Source organism: Giraffa tippelskirchi, chromosome 4 (genome assembly GCF_054371585.1).
Source record: "Giraffa tippelskirchi isolate mGirTip1 chromosome 4, T2T-mGirTip1v1.2.pri, whole genome shotgun sequence".
In the NCBI taxonomy this organism is placed as follows: domain Eukaryota; kingdom Metazoa; phylum Chordata; class Mammalia; order Artiodactyla; family Giraffidae; genus Giraffa; species Giraffa tippelskirchi.
Window position 1 is genome coordinate 161,906,933 of NC_137278.1, and position 17,729 is coordinate 161,924,661.

At 40.9% G+C, this 17,729-nt stretch overlaps 1 protein-coding gene across 19 annotated transcripts in view; it reads left to right on the forward strand.

The window, feature by feature from the left end:
* Window positions 1-17,729, forward strand: part of NR1H4 (nuclear receptor subfamily 1 group H member 4) — a 136,104-nt gene that overhangs the window by 91,000 nt on the left and 27,375 nt on the right. For 12 of the 19 annotated variants that reach the window (XR_014083435.1, XR_014083434.1, XM_081595470.1 and 9 more), the window contains 4 exons: window positions 11,235-11,387; window positions 13,546-13,679; window positions 15,685-15,783; window positions 16,102-16,201. Coding sequence is in view for 16 of the 19 variants with exons in the window: in XM_081595470.1 (XP_081451596.1) it covers window positions 11,235-11,387; window positions 13,546-13,679; window positions 15,685-15,783; window positions 16,102-16,201 (486 nt within the window). In the remaining 3 variants the exon portion in view is untranslated. The remainder of the gene's footprint in view (window positions 1-11,234; window positions 11,388-13,545; window positions 13,680-15,684; window positions 15,784-16,101; window positions 16,202-17,729) is intronic. The other 7 variants (XR_014083436.1, XM_081595476.1, XM_081595483.1 and 4 more) reach the window with 1 other exon arrangement.

The window sequence follows — 17,729 nt, forward strand, 5'->3', positions numbered from 1 at the left end:
TGTAAAGAGGCAGAAAGTTAGTATTTTAGACTTCGCAGGTATTAGGTCTCTGTCACAACTCTTTGACTCTGCCATTGTAGTGCAGCAGTAGATATGTAAATGAATGATTATGGTTTTGTTCCAATAAAACTTTATTTATGGATGCTGACATTTAAATGTCATGTAATTTTTACATACTACAAATATTCTTCTTTTGATTTCTTTCAACCATTAAAATGTGTAAAAATCATTCTCAGGTTGTGGGCCATACAGAAATAGTCAGGGAGCTAAACTGATCCTTTAACCTGTAGTTAGCCAACCCTTGGCTTAACCCAGTGCTCCCCATCAATGCTTCAGGGCCCTCTCTGCATCTACTTGTATCTGAACTTGGAACTTCCCCATTGCTACTACTCCTGAACTCTTCTGCACCAGTCTTGGGCCATATTTCTTCATAAATTTACTCCGATTTCTGTCTTTCTGAGGTTTGTCAACATTTTTGATACACTGATGAAGTTGTATTCAAACATTTTTATAGACTGTGATATTTTATTGAATTTTTTCTTATTTCATGGTATTTTTTTTTGCCAGAGAGAGTATAGAAGTATGATGAATGCCCTTTGACTACTTAGTTATCTGCAGATTTGTCTACCTTGGAGTGACATTAGACAACTTCCAAAGATAATTCAAAGTCAGATATTTTAAACTTATTTAAGGTAAAAAGATAATTACAAATTGTAGTGAACTTCCCTGATGGTTAAGAATCTGCCTGCCAGTGCTGGGGACATGAGTTTGATCCCTGGTCAAGGAAGGTTACACATGCATCTGGGCAACTAAGCCCATGCGCCACAACTACTGAGCTCATGTACAACAGTTCCTGAAAGCCCACATGCTCTGGAGCCCATACTCTGCAACAGGAGAAGCCTGTGCACCACAACTAGAAAGTAGCCCCTGCTCGCAGCAATGAAGACCCAGTGAGCCAATAAATAGATTTATTAATTAATCAGAAAGAGAAATGGTAGTGACAAAAGTAAGTGTTGAAAAGCCAGGTAGACATATTTTTGTGGCTCCCTAAGAGATAAAGCGGGGGTGGGGGTGTGTGTGGATAAACTTAAAAAAACGTTGTTGTTTAGTCACTAAGTTGTGTCTGACTCTCTTGCCACCCCATGGACTGTAGCCCACCAGGCTCCTGTGTCCATGGGATTTCCCACGCAAGAATACTGGAGTGGCTTGCCATTTCCTTCTCCAGGGGATCTTCCCAACCCAGGAATTGAACCGCGTCTCCTGCATTGGCAGGCGGATTCTTTACCACTGAGCCACCAGAGAAGCCATTAGCAAGAACTAAATAGTTAAGACTAATTTTCATCAACTGTAATTCAAGAGTTTGAGAGTTTGCTTTTTCAAAAACAGTGATCTAAAACAGTCACCTGCCAGGTGATCAGGAGTCTGTTGTTGAGTTCTAAAATTTTCAGCAAACCACTCCAAGAGAAGAATTGAGATCCTGAAATCTAAGAATTATGTGATGGAGACCAGGTTTACCTATTTTAGTATTGGCAGCAATTCTCTCTAGTTTGTACTCCGTTGCAGCTTTCTACCAGTGAGACAGATGTGGAAAAGACAGCTGAGGTGGGAGAGGGAGAATAGGCTGTTTCTGAAGAGGTTTTGGTTTTTTGTTTTAAATATTTATTTATCTAGCTCTGCTGGGTCTTAGTTGCAGCATGCAGGATCTTCAGTTGTGGGGTGTAAACTCTTAGTTGCAGCATGTGGGAGCTACCTCCCTGACCACGGATCAAATCCAGGTCCCCTGTATTAGGACCAGGGAGTATTAGCCACTGGACCACCAGGGAGATGTCCACGAAAAAGTTTTGGGGATAGGGATGAAACTGTGGAGCATTTCACAGGAATTAGGGATTTGGGGAGATTAATATCAAAAGATAATATTTAGGAATGCAATCTTACTAGAAGGAAAGCGTGATATAGTGGGTATGTGCATAGAGTTTGGAACTGAGCCTATCAGGGTTCAAATCTGAGCTCTACTATTTACTATCTGTGGGACCTTGAGCAAATTACTTAATTTCTGTGTAACTCAGTCCCCTTATCTGTAAGAGAGAGATAAGAATAAGTCTACCTCATAGGACTGTTATGAATCTTAAGTGAAACACCACATGCAAAATGTTTTAAAGTGTCTGATATGAGATAAGTCATGTATAAGTGAGTGTTAGTCACTCAGTCATGTCCGACTCTTTGCAACTCCATGGTCTGTCTATAGAATTCTCCAGGCAAGAATACTAGAGTGGGTTGACATTCCCTTATCCAGTGGATCTTCCCAACCCAGGGATCAAACCCAGGTCTCCTGCATTGCAGGCAGATTCTTTACCGTCTGAACTACGAGGAAGCCCCTATAAACTAGGTGGTAGAGTCCTATTTATGCTATAGTCTGCTGAGGCAGAACTAAACACTGACTCTATTTAGGCCATATTGGATGTTAGATAACTAATTGCTTAGTCCTATGTGTCTGTTGCTGTTTAAAAAGCCATGTGTTTGTTGCTGTTTAAAAATCCCCTACGATTATACAGTCAAAGTGACAAATAGATTCAAGGGATTAGATCTGATAGACAGAATGCCTGAAGAACTATGGATGGAGGTTCAAGACACTGTACAGGAGGCAGTGATCAAGACTAGCCCCAAGAAAAAGAAATGCAAAAACGCAAAATGGTTGTCTGAGGAGGCCTTAAAAATGGCTGAGAAAAGAAGAAAAGTAAAAGGCAAAGAAGAAAAGGAAAGATATACTCATTTGAATGCAGAGTTCCAAAGAATAGCAAGGAGAGATAAGAAAGCCTTCCTCAGTGATCGGTGTAAAGAAATAGAGGAAAACAATAGAATGGGAAAGACTAGAGATCTCTTCAAGAAAATTAGAGATACCAAGGGAACATTTCATGCAAAGATGGGCACAATAAAAGACAAAAATGGTATGGACCTAACAGAAGCAGAAGATATTAAGAAGAGGTGGCAACAAGGGAACATTTCATGCAAAGATGGGCACAATAAAGGACAGAAATGGTATGTACCTAACAGAAGCAGAAGATATTAAGAAGAGGTGGCAAGAATACACAGAAGAACTATACAAAAAAGATCTTCATGACCCAGATAATCATGATGGTGTGATCACTCACCTAGAGCCAGACATCCTGGAATGTGAACTCAAGTCTTCCTAAGTCAAGGGCCTTAGGAAGCATGACTGTGAACAAAGTTAGTGGATATGATGGAATTCCAGTTGAGCAATTTCGAATCCTAAAAGATGATGCTGTGAAAGTGTTGCACTCAATATGCCAGCCAATTTGGAAAACACAGCAGTGGTCACAGGGCAGGAAAAGGTCAGTTTTCATTCCAATCCCAAAGAAAGGCAATGCCAAAGAATGTTCAAACTACCGCACAATTGCACTCATCTCACATGCTAGCAAAGTAATGCTCAAAATTCTCCAAGCCAGGGTTCAATAGTACGTGAACTAGGAGCTTCCAGATGTTCAAGCTGGATTTAGAAAAGGCAGAGGAACCAGAGATCAAATTGCCAACATCCATTGGATCATGGAAAAAGCAAGGGAGTTCCAGAAAATCATCTATTTCTGCTTTACTGACTATGCCAAAGCCTTTGACTGTGTGGATCACAAAAACTGTGGAAAATTCTTAAAGAGATGGGAATACCAGACCACCTGATCTGCCTTCTGAGAAATCTGTATGCAGGACAAGAGGCAACAGAACTGGACATGGAGCAACAGACTGGTTCCAAATTGGGAAAGGAGTACATCAAGGCTGTATATTGTCACCCTGCTTATTTAACTTATATCCAGAGTACATCATGTGAAATGCTGGGCTGGATGAAGCAGAAGCTGGAATCAAGTTTGCCAGGAGAAATATCAATAACCTCAGATATGCAGATGACACCACCCCTATGGCAGAAATCGAAGAACTGAAGAGCCTCTTGATGAAAGTAAAAGAGGAGAGTGAAAAATTGGGCTTAAAACTCAACATTCAGAAAACTAAGATCATGGCATCTGGTCCCATTACTTCATGACAAATAGATTGGGAAACAGTGAGAGACTTTAGTTTTTTGGGCTCCAAAATCACTGCAGATGGTGACTGCAGCCAGGAAATTAAAAGACATTGGCTCCTTAGAAGAAAAGCTATGACCAACCTAGACAGCATAATGAAAAGCAGAGATGTTGGTTTGCCAACAAAGGTCCATCTAGTCAAAGCTCTGGTTTTTCCAGTAGTCATGTATGGATGTGAGAGTTGGACTATAAGGAAAGCTGAGTGCCAAAGAATTGATGCTTTTGAACTGTGGTATTGGTGAAGACTCTGAGAGTCCCTTGGACTGCAAGGAGATCCAACCAGTCAATCCTATAAATCATCTCTGAATATTCACTGCAAAGACTGATGTTGAAGCTGAAACTCCAATACTTGGGCCACCTGATGCCAAGAACTGACTCACTGGGAAAGACCCTGATGCTAGGAAAGATTGAAGGTGGGAGGAGAAGGGGACGACAGAGGATGAGATGGTTGGATGGCATCACCAACTCGATGGACATGAGTTTGAGTAAGCTCTGGGATTTGGTGATGGACAGGGAAGCCTGGTGTGCTACAGTCCATGGTGTTGCAAAGAGTTGGACATGACTGAACTGAACTGAAAAAGCCAGGGGAGGACTTACCTGGAGGTCTAGTGGTTAAGAATCCTCGCTTTCACTGCAGGGGGCATGAGTTTGAGCTGTGGTCAAAGAACTAAGATTCTGCATGCCTTGGGCCTTGATCAAAAAACACAGAAATGCCTTAAAGGTTTAAACATCAACCAACATTTTATTGATTTCAAATTAATGAGTGGCCTACTGTCAGTCCCTGGAGTCTAGTATGTGCATGTGTGTTTGTATAGGCATGCATGTATGTATGAGTTGGGAGTATATAGGTTCTGTCTATATGTGAAAATGAAAGTATTAGTTGCTCAGTCATGTCTGACTCTTTGCAACCCCATGGATTGTAGCCTGCCAGGCTCCTCTGTCCGTGGAATTCTCCAGGTAAGAATACTTGGGTGGGTTGCCATTCCTTTCTCCAAAGGATCTTCCCAACCAGGGATCGAGCTCAGATCTCCTGCATTGCTGACAGATGCTCAGAGAAGCCCCAAACAAAAAAGCAGGGTGTCCAGTGTTCTGCATAACTGAAGGGTCCATTTTACCATAGCTATTCACCTGCCCCCCCGCCCCCCAGGAACCCTCCTAGTGTGACATACTCCTCAGATGGCAATGCCAGCCCTGTCTACTCATCTTTGATTACCAGGGAGCCTCAGAGAATTTTCTTTCTATTCATTTTCAAATGACTTTTTTGATATGGGCATTGTTGAATATGCACTAGATAGAGGCAGAAGTATGTGTATGGATGGATTTGCATAAGTATAAATACTGTATATGTAGCCTTATTTAGGTGATATAATGATAGTATTGTGTTGCCACCTCAGAGTGAAAGCTAATTAATTCAGCTATTGAGATGATAATGATTTCCTTCTCAGTATGCAGTATTAACAGAATAAAAACAAAAAAGACCCTGCAGAATTGTCCTGGCACTGTTCCTTTGACTCATCTTGGAAGATGGAATTTTATTTCTGTTAATTATTGAACTATCAGTATTGATCATGATTTTGGAGGGAATCATCCTTGGGAGGGGCTGAAAATTAGTGGAAATATTAACTCAGGTAGGCTAAAGTGGTCACTGAGTTCAATCATTTGGTACCAGGAAAAAAAATTCTTTTTTTTTTTTTGTCTATAGTTTCTTTTGAAATGCATGATCTGGTATTTGCACTCCCAATATCAACATTGATCTGAAACACAGTCTTTTTTAAGACTTCATGTGGTTAGATCTGACATTTAGGAAAATGGTAGTATCTTTCCTACTGAGAGTTACACTAGCTGACAAATTTACAAGCAAGTTTATGACTTTTTTAACCTTGACATCTCTTACCTTTTCTTCAGCTTGTTTTCATATTGAGTTAGTTATCCAGGCCTGAATGTTCCTGTTTCCTCCTCCCTTTCTCCCTGCCTCTAAGGCAGGCATCCATCACCGTCTGGCCATAACAGCCTCTGTCTCCAGTCTCTAGTTTCCCTGTCCCACCTTGATCTTGCTCCAAGGCATCTTCCCAACATTACAGATTAGGTTAGACCCTCCCTTACCAAAACACTTTAAAGGCATTTCAGCTTCTTTGCTTGGAGTTCAAGGTCATTTAACCATATTCTGTCCCACCACATGCCCTCATCCAGCTCCCACTAATTCTCCCCACACTCTACCCTCCCATCAAGATGGATTATCTACCCTTCTTTGGAATTTCCATAACTCCTTGCCTTTGCTCATTTTCCAGTCTTTCCTTCCTCCTTCAAAGTCCATGTTTCAAAATTCTACTTATTCTCTGATGTCCAGCTCAAATTCTGATTCCATCATGAGTTCTGTGACTCCCCCGTGCTTAGTTGCTCAGTTGTGTCCGACTCTTTGTGACCCAGTGGACAGTAGCCTGCCAGGCTCCTCTGTTCATGGGAATTCTCCAGGCAAGAATACTGGAGTGGGTGGCCATGCCCTCCTCCAGGGGATCTTCCCAACCCCTGCAGGGATTGAACCCAGGTCAAGTCTAGTGTCTTGAGGAAAAGACATGTGGGCTCAGAATAGCCCTGAATAATTCCAGGTGACTTCCCCGACTTGGAGTTAATCAGGGTTCCCATGGACGGAAGAGCCTGGTAGGCTGCAGTCCATGGGGGTCACAAAGAGTTGGACACAACTGAGTGACTTCACTTTCACTTTCTTTCATTCCCAGCCCATATAATGCCTTTTCTTCAAGACACTGGACTTCTCAGTGATGGGAAAGTGTCATATACTTATCTTACTAGAAAAATTTTTATTGCCTTCTGCTTGGGAAATTGTAATAACAAGTGTGCAAGTCTCTAAGTCTATGATGGAACTGCTGTCTCCCCTTTAATGTGGCATATCCTTCACAAGAATTTAGTATGGCTATGGAATGATCACTTTTTCATCTACATCACAATAATTTATTACTTAATTAGCTCTCCTATTACTCTCCATTGCATTACACTGTGATTTTACTTCTTTGTCTTGCCACTAAGTTGGAAGCTCTGAGGACAGGAATGTTTTCTTCATCTTGGTATAGCTCTTGCATTCTTTGATGAAGCTTGCAGATAGTAGGGAGTTAATATTAAGTGATTATCTTGTGATGTGAGGGGGCAATTATAGCCTCATGGTTAAGAGTGTGGGGTTTGGTGCATGACTGCTTGGATTTGAACTTTCTAGTCCACCTATTAACAATGTGCTCATGACCAAAGTACTTAACCTTTATGTACCTTTTTTCTTCATCTGTAATATGGGGACACATAATATTATCTTCATAATAAAATTGAAATAAAGACTAAATAAATAATGCAGGTGAAGTGGTTAGAACAAAAGCCAGTGGGTGTTTGGTAAATGTCAGCTACTATTTCAAATAGGAAGGACATAGCTGTCTCAGTTTTGACAGAAGCATGAAGACAATAGATGCTATAATTCTAAGCAAGCCCATCTTGTGGTGGGTAGTTAAAGACTAGTTAAATATCGTGCCCACTTTGAAGGTTTGAAGTGAGGAGGAAACTACAGAGGGAGCGTTAAAGATTTAGGAAATGTGACTAGTGTGCTAGGAATTCCACATCCCCATTGCAAAGGGATGGGGTGCAGCCGTCTGCCTCTGGGGGCCACCAGTGGAAGTTCAGTTCAGTTCAATTCAGTTGCTCAGTTGGGTCTGACTCTTTGCAACCCCATGGACTGCAGCACACCAGGCTTCCCTGTCCATCACCAAATCTCGGAGCTTATTCAAACTCACGTCCATCGAGTCAGTGATGCCACCAAACATCTCACCCTCTGTCGTCCCCTTCTCCTCCCATCTTCAGTCTTTCCCAGCATCAGGATTTTTCCGAGTGAGTCAGTTCTTGGCATCAGGTGGCCAAAATACTGGAGTTTCAGCTTCAACATCAGTCCTTTCAATGAATATTCAGGATGGATTTCCTTTAGGATGGACTGGTTGGATCTCCTTGCAGTCCAAGGGACTCTCAAGAGTCTTCTCCAACACCACAGTTCAAAAGCATCAATTCTTCAGCACTCAGCTTTCTTTATAGTCCAACTCTCACATCCATACACGACTACTGGAAAAACCATAGCTTTGACTAGACGGACCTTTGATGGCAAACTATTGTCTCTGCTTTTCAATATGCTGTCTAGGTTGGTCATAGCTTTTCTTCTAAGGAGCAAATGTCTTTTAATTTCATGGCTACAGTCACCATCTGCAGTGATTTGGGAGCCCAAGAAACTAGTCTCTCACTGTTTCTCCATCTATTTGCCATGAAGTGATGGGACCAGATGCCATGATCTTAGTTTTCTGAATGTTGAGTTTTAAGCCCAATTTTTCACTCTCCTCTTTCACTTTCATCAAGAGGCTTAGTTCTTCTATTGCTGCCATAAGGGTGGTGTCATCTGCATATCTAAGGTTATTGATATTTCTCCTGGCAAACTTGATTCCAGCTTCTGCTTCATCCAGCCCAGAATTTCACATGATGTACTATGCATATAAGTTAACTATGCAGGGTGACAATATGCAGCCTTGACGAACTCCTTTCTCAATTTGGAGCCAGTCTGTTGTTCTACGTCGAGTTCTAACTGCTGCTTCTTGACCTACATATAGATTTCTCAGACGGCAGATCAGGTGATCTGGTATTCCCATCATTTGAAGAATTTTCTACAGTTTATTGTGATCCACACAGTCTAAGGCTTTGGCATAGTCAATAAAGCAAATGTAGATGATTTTCTGGAACTCCCTTGCTTTTTCAATGATCCAATGGATGTTGGAAATATGATCTCTGGTTCCTCTGCCTTTTCTAAAACCAGCTTGAACATCTGGAAGTTCACTGTTCACGTACTGTTGAAGTCTGGCTTAGAGAATTTTGAGCATTACTTTGCTAGCATGTGAGATGAGTGCAATTGTGCGGTAGTTTGAACATTCTTTGGCATTGCCTTTCTTTGGGATTGGAATGAAAACTGACCTTTTCCTGCCCTGTGACTACTGCTGTGTTTTCCAAATTTGCTGGCATATTGAGTACAGCATTTTCACAGCATCATCTTTTAGGATCTGAAATAGCTCAACTGGAATTCTATCACCTCCACTAGCTTTGTTCATAGTGATGCTTCCTAAGGCCCACTTGACTTCACATTCCAGAATGTCTGGCTCTAGGTGAGTGATCACACCATTGTGATTATCTGGGTCATGAAGATCTCTTTTGTATAGTTGTGCCGTGTATTCTTGCCACCTCTTCTTAATATCTTCTGCTTCTGTTAGGTCCATACCATATCTGTCCTTTATTGTGCCCATCTTTGCATGAAGTGTTCCCTTGGTATCTCTAATTTTCTTGGAGAAATCTCTAGTCTTTCCCATTCTGTTGTTTTCCTCTCTTTCTGAACTGAACTGAATGAAGATAAAGGCAACCTCCTTCAAAAGTTCTCATGCACGCACTGCTGCACTCAGTGCCCCCAACCCTGCAGCAGGCCACCGCTGACCCACGCCTCCACCAGAGACTCCTGGACACTCATGGGCAAGTCTCGGTCAGTCTTTTGTGGGGTCACTGCTCCTTTCTCCTGGGTCCTGGTGCACACAAGGTTTTAGTTGCGCCCTTGAAGAGTCTGTTTCCCCAGTCCTGTGTGAGTTTTGGTGACTCTGGTGGGGTTAATGGTGACCTCCTCCAAGAGGGCTTATGCCATACCCAGGTCTCCTGCACCCAGAGTCCCTGCCCTAGTGGCAGGCCACTGCTGACACATACCTCCACAGGAGACACCCAAACACTCAACACCAGTGGAAAAAGTATGGGGCTTTTATGGGAATTAGGAAAAGATATCCCTTGCCCCCAGATAAGGTCTGTACACTAAGGAGGCCCTGCTGCCCTGAGTCCAATGGAAGGGTCGTCAACAGGACCGCTTGAGGAGACTGACAAATATTCCCCGCAGCTGATGGACACCAGAGATTGATGTCTGACTTTCACCTGAGAAGTTGAAAGGTCAAGAGAGCAGGTAGCTGACTGCTCATAGATAGATGGTAACTTTCTCTGAGTTTGCTAGAGCAGAGAAAACGGCATGGGGTTAAGTCCATGCTAAGAGCGCCACATGGAGGGACCCCTGAAGAAAGAGAATGGAGGTGAATTGCCAAATTCCTAAAAGCAGAGGGAGATACAAGCCACGGGCTAGAAGAGAGACATATTTGCCCTCATCAAGGAACTACAGAGGAGAGGAGAGGCGTTCTCAAAATAACACAACCCATGGGAGAAAGAGTCAATTTTAGAAACTTGCTAGGTAAAAACCAGCTTCTGACAACACCAGGCAAGTAAACACTTCCTGTCACTTCCTCCCCTGCCTCCCACAATTCTTTCTTGATTCACCACGGAAGAGTCAGGAACTATGGTTATCCAGGTCCATGGTTGGAGGAGGAAGAGGAGAAGCAGAGAAGGAATCAGTCAATCCCTTGCCCTACTCCAGACAACTGAACTGAAGCATCAGTGGCTATGGCTACATCCTCTTCAGGGAGATGCTTATTTTTAAAGCACGGTTTGCATGTTTATTATTATACCAAACTGGGTATATTAAGTACTGAAATGAAACCTTAAATGTGACCTCTCTCTGTCTGCCTGGTAAACAGTCCTTTGTTTTTTAAGACAGCTCATTTCTCGCTTCTGAGTCTGAACTCTGCATCCAGAACTGACCTTTCAGCCAGCCTCTTTGCCCCAGGACAGCTCAGGAACACAGAATTTCACTGATTTGGTTGTTTGCATCTCTTTGTTCTCAACCAACCCATAAACTGTAAGAGGGCAGGGATGACGTATTCAACTCTTTACCACTAGCACCTAGAGCTCATTAGTGGGTAATTGTCTCCCTGTAAAGATATACTAATGAAAGTAATCTATCTTTTAAAACCAAGAGTTTTTCTAAGAGAGGCTATCATTCAAATGTGTCTTTATTTTTGAGAGATAAATCATTAAAATAGCAGCCAATCTGGACCATGCAGTGCAACTGAAAGGATATTTGTCACAGGTATGGTCGAGGATGGCCTGGATGCCCTGCAGGGGTTCATGAGAAGATGCTCGGCCGTCTCTTAAGTCGAGTGTGTTGTTAGGAGGCTCTTACTCCTTTCTGTGTTTCTTCCCCAGGTTTCTTCAGAAGAAGCATTACCAAAAACGCTGTGTACAAGTGTAAAAATGGGGGCAACTGCGTGATGGACATGTACATGCGAAGAAAGTGCCAAGAGTGTCGACTAAGGAAATGCAAAGAAATGGGAATGTTGGCTGAATGTATGTATACAGGTATTTGCATCAAGCAATTAAATTCCACTAAAAATCTCTTAAGGAGGCAGATGTCAGGTAATTCATATGATTAGAATGGTAGGTCACAAATTGAGGAAGGGACTTAGTAAACCATCTAAGTTCTTGAAAAGAATAATGAACCACTGAAATTGTCCAAACTGTCAGCTGCAGAGCACTTCATACACCTGAAAGAAACAGCTGTATTTTGGTGTCCATTCTTGCGATGAATTATATGTGAAATGAAGTGGCTTTAACATACAGCCAAAATAGCATGTTTTAATTAGCTACAAAGAATAAAAGTCTAAAAGTTTCCTCCAAATATGATTTAATATCCTGCTTACTTATTGTTTAATTAGCATAAAAATTCACCGCTGTGGGGAAAATTAAGAATGTTTTATAAGGTATTAACTGCCTCTGAATTGTCTAGATAGAGTTTTAAACCAAGTCATTTTATTAAGACTCCTTCTCTTTGTGCAGCTTTGAACCAATTTGTATAGGTTTACACAGGAAATTAACTACTCCGAGTTTTAATATAATTTGGTCTTTCGATCAGATAAAGAGACACTGTATTAACTGCTGGCTTTGTGAGAAACCGTAATCTTCATCAGAATTTGGAATGCACACTAGTATGTAACGTATTAATTTTTCATTTTGAAAATTCTGCAGACCCCTCAGATTCTGAGATACGTCCTCTTCCTTCTCAAAACACAAATAGACAAACAAACGTCACCCAGGAGATGATAACATTCGGAGAGGGAATGCCACATGAAATAAAAGCCTTTGGAAGGTGACTCCAGTTCTATTGTTCCCCAACCACAGGCAACTGGGATGGACCCAAAGAAATAATGCATGCAGGAAGGGGAAAAAAAATAGGGCAGTGTAAATAATCCAGCTCTGGATGGATGAAAGTTTTATAGTGGCCGATCACAATCTCTTCTTAGCATGTATGAAACAAGAGACTGCAGCAGGGGCTGCAGCTGGAATCCAATCTTACAGTGGAAACACTCACTTCAATCCTAGGTGGTTCATGTTCCTCATCACTTAAATATGAACCTGTTCCAGCTAAGTCCTGAGGACATTTTTCATGATCCTACCTACAAGAGTCTGTAATATTATTTATAAAAACACAGACTCATCCAGCAGCAGATACAGGAACTTTTGTATGATCCTATAAAATACATGCCCCGGACAAAGAAATTCTTGGAGATTTGTTTCATTAACATTGAGAGAATGAGGAAGTTAAATGGGAACATGGGAGATTGTTCTCTACTATTTCAGATTGTTCTGTTTAAGTGAAAATTCATGATGATATTGTATGATTATTCAAAGTGTGAAAGTGTAGTTGCTCAGTCATGTCCATCTCTGCGACCCCAGGGATTGTAGCCTGCCAGGCTTCTCTGTCCATGGAATTCTCCAGGCAAGAATATTGGAGTGGGTAGCTAGTACCTTCTCCAGGGGATCTTTCCTACCCTAGAATCAAACCGGGGTCTCCTGCATTGTAGGCAGATTCTTTAACTTTTGAGCCACCAAGGAAGCCCCATGATTATTCAAAAAAAAATTTCAGAGTCCCCTGGAGTTATTTTCATCTATAACTATATTCTCAATAATTTATACAATTCTGAAAATTAACAGGACTTTAAAATTTTTCCCTAAAAAATGTTGCCATCATTTTACCCAACACATTTAACGTCTGTGTTTAATGTGAAATTGAATATACTTCTTACAGTACATTATGTAAACATCAATGAAAAATAATACTAATACTACGTTTTGAAACACTAGCTTTCGAGGCCCCCTAGGCCAGGAAGAGGGTGAGTGTCATTCACCTTCTTTTATTGACTACTTTACATTTGTACAATGCTTTGTTATTACAGATGCTTTGTTTACTCATTTAAAAAAGTGACCTAGTCATATTTAATCTACAAAAAACTCTATAGGGTAAATATAATTTCCATTTTATCAAGAAAGAAACTGAGACTCACAGGAGATACATTTCTTGTTCAAGGTCAAGTCTTACAGTGTCAGCAGGGCTACAATCAGCTCAGTACCAGATGGCAAAGGAGACCTTTAGAGCCGACTATAGCTCAGCTGCCTTGTGACCACACACACCCAATAGGACTTTCCTTGGATGGTGAAGACTCTCTGCTTATTTTTTCAGGCTTGTTAACTGAAATTCAGTGTAAATCTAAACGACTGAGAAAAAATGTGAAGCAGCATGCAGATCAGGCCATCCACGAAGACAGTGAAGGACGTGACCTGCGACAAGTGACTTCGACAACTAAGTCATGCAGGGTAATGATGGGCCACGATGCTGGGCAGAACCAGCAGCTGCTGAGCTTCCAAGATGTCGTGACATGGGCGGGGGGCTTTCAGATGAGGGCCACAGCCACAACCAGGATTTCAAGTGTGCATCAAGTGGATTTCTTCTTTGCTTTTTATTTATTTATTTTAAATATTTATAGATTTATTTGGCTGTGCCAAGTCTTAGTTGTGGCAAACAAGATCTTTAGTTGCACCACATGGGATCTAGTTCCCTTACCAGGAGTTAAACCCAGGACTCCTGTGTTGGGGGCATGGAGTCTTAGCCACTGGCCCACCAGGGAAGTCCCTCTTCTTTGCTTTTTAATCAAAAGAGTAATATATGCTTCCATGTAAAAATTCAAAAGATAGCAAAAGCCATTCCGTTCTCCAGGGGATCTTCCCAACCCAGGGATCAAACCTGGGTCTCCTGCTTTGCAGGCAGACTCTTGACCATCTGAGCCACCAGGGAAGCCTATGTAAACATGGATGAAGTAAAATGAGTGCAAGTTCCCCATCTCCTTGACTCCATTCCTCTCCTGCTTCCCCGAGTTCGCCAGTGGGAATGGCTTGGGATATAAAGAGGACTTTTTAAAACGACATTTTGATGACATTTTTACCTTGTCATTGAGAAGGGAGGCTCAGACTAGAAAGGATGTGGATTCAATAGAGGCTTGTGGATTAGTCCTTCTCAAGGGGTAAGACAGGGTGAATACACATCTGTGAATCAATAGAGAAAGGCCATTCCCACCGACATCACAAAATTACTCAAGAATTCCTTTCAGCTACTCAGACAAAACAGAGGAACATCATCTTGGATGCTTGGCCAAACATATGATGATGGTGCACAGGACTTTTGGAAAAATTTTAACTTTCCATTAGTTGAAAAGCCAGTAATCCATGATCAGTCAAGTCATACCTTTCTCAATATTATACCACTGATGAAAATGTCATCCACATTTAGTTTTGCAACTATGTTCTGTTGTGTTCATTTCAGAAAAAATAATTTTATGTTAAAAGTACAGATGACCCTTAAACAACATGAGGGTGATTAGGGGTACCCACTCTCAGGCAGTTGAAAATCCACATGTCATTTCACGTGCTAGCCCTGCAGTAACCTCAGTTCTGTGTCCGTGTATTCAAAAAACCAACCACAGATTCTGTAGTGCAGCAGAACGTGTTTAACAAAAGAAATTCATGTATAAGTGGACCCACATAGTTCAAACCCCGTGTTATTCAAGGGTCAGCTGTATTGCTTTGCCATAGTGCTTTGTCAGTAATACTTTGGTAAAGGATGCAACGAGTTGACACAATTATTTTCATCTCACAAAAGATGCTAATCAGAGGGAAAGAGGTGTTTGAGGTCTGAATTGTCCAGATTGATGACTCACTACTTCAGGGGTTGGTAACATTCCTATAAAGGACCAGATATTTTAGGCCTTGGCCACACAGTCTCTGTGAGAACCATTCAACTCTGCCATGGTAGTACAAAAGCAGTATAGACAATACACTGAAAAGCGAGTGTAGTTCTGTTGAAATACATTTATAAAACCAGGTGGATTTGGTCCATGGGCTACAGTTCATTGACCCCTGTTCCAAATAACTACACTTACGTGGAGTATCCATTTTATATGTGGGAAGCTGTTTTTAGTTATGATTAAACTTTGAATTTTCAGTAATTTTGTGAATTGTCTTGATAGGCTTCATATCCAGATTATTATTTCTTCATAAGAAATACATGAAAGGAATATTTTGCTCTCCCTGTTTTGTAGATAGGAAAATTAGCCACTTGGGACAAATTTAGTGAAATGTGATATAGCTTGTCCAATGGCCCAGAGAAAGCAAGTACACATTATAACAGAGTGCACGCACAGTTTCTGCCATATTTAGGGTTTTTTTCAATAGTTTCTGCTAGTGGTTTACTCTAGATGAATGTATATATGGGAAACATGCCTTATAACCACCTTCCCTAACACCTTTTATTTTTTTGCCAGTGTAGGAGAAAACTGAACTCACCCCAGATCAACAGAATCTTCTTCATTACATTATGGATTCATATAGCAAGCAGAGGATGCCTCAGGAAATAACAAATAAAATTGTACGTACAATATCTGAAAATTATGTGTTTGAAGTTAATATTTTCTGGAGCTTTGACTACCATGGAGGTGAAACTTATATATGAATATGTTACTTTAAAATGATTAGGGCTTAGAATTAAAGTTATATTTTAAACTTTTTGCTACATTAAACAAAGAGTAAGTCTCATATTTAGCTTGGTGATAGCATTTGTTCTCCAAAGATCTGAAAATACGAGTTGGGTCTTAAATTTTATTATCTAAATATTATTCTGTAGTCTAATAATTTTATGTTGATTTCTCTGATCTACTTATTGTTTGCTTTTTTTCTTAAAATTTAGTTAAAAGAAGAATTCAGTGCAGAAGAAAATTTTCTCATTTTAACTGAAATGGCTACCAGTCATGTACAGATTCTCGTAGAATTCACAAAAAAACTTCCAGGTATCTTTGCATGTACTTACTTCTCTACTATACTGTACAATTTCTCGTGACATTGAAAGGCAGGTGTCTGTTTATCATCGAATGGGAGTCATCTCACATCTGCTCTAAATTCACGTGTCTACTACAGACATGAAATATTAGAGCCAGATCATGTTCCACTCATCAACAAATCATTTATAATAATTCACCAAATGATAGATTAAAAATTGAAACTTTGCAGAATTGTCATCCGTCCATTTATTCATCCACTTGGCATTTTTGATGCCTACTTTATACTAAGTGAAAGTTGCTCAGTCATGTCTGACTCTGTGTCTCAACTGCTGTCTCAGATGGTAAAGAATCTGCTTGCAATTTGGGAGACCCAGGTTTGATCCCTGGGTCGGGAAGATTCCCTGGAGAAGGGAATTGCTACCCACTCCAGTTTTCTTGCCTAGAGAATTCCATGGATAGAGGAGCCTGACGGGCTGCAGTCCATGGGGTCGCAAAGAGTCAGACACGTCTGAGCAACTAAGACGTTCCCTTTCATTATACTAAGTACCTAACAATTACCTTTAAGTAGAGTGACTAAAGGCTAAAAAAAATTTTTTAATGTATACAAAGCACTGTTTGAACAGAGAGAAAGTGGTTCCTAATTGTATCTGAGAAAGACCAGGAGGCTTCAGAAAGAATCTTATTTGATTTGGGTATAAAACAAAAAAGGAGTTTTCCTGGTTATATGAAAGAAGGGGCATTCCAAGTTGAGAGATCTGTTTGTGAAAATGTAATGAAGCATGAACAAGAATAGGATTATTAGAGATGGGAGAGAAGATTCAGTGTATCTATGGTGGGCTTCTTGGTTTGATATAAGGCAGATTGGTACCAGACTGACGAGGACATAACTAAAGGATTTAATTCTTATTCCCTGGATGGTAAGGAGTTTTGGTGGCTTTATTTATTTATTTATTTTTGAAGTAGAACATGATGAAATTTATGTTACAGAGATATGACTTTGTTGGGTTTGTATAAGATGGATTTGAAAAGGGAAGCATTGCAGGTAGTCAGAATAAGTTAGTATGCCTACTGCACCAATCTAGGTAAAGGGCTTGAAATAAAGCAATAGCAGTGAAAGAAAAGAGGAAATGAAGAGAGACTCAAAAATTGATAGGGCTTGATGAACAGTTGTACGTGGGGGATGAGAGAGAGGGACTTATCCATAGTCATTTAGATTGTGTGTGCATGCTCAATCATGTCTGACTCTTTGTGACCCCATAGACTGTAGCCCACCAGGCTCCACAGTCCATAGGATTTTCCAGGCAAGAAGTGGATTGCAATTCCCTTCTCCAGCTGATCTTCCCGACCCAGGGATTGAACCTTCATCTCCCGAGTCTCCTGCATTGGCAGGCAGATTCTTTATCACTGAGCCACCTTGGAAGTCCCATTTAGATGGTGCCAGTGCAGAAACTGGAATTCAAGATTCTTAACTCCCAAAGTTACGCCCCTCCCCAACCCCCATTTTCCAGCCACATTATAATACTAAGTCAATAGGTTT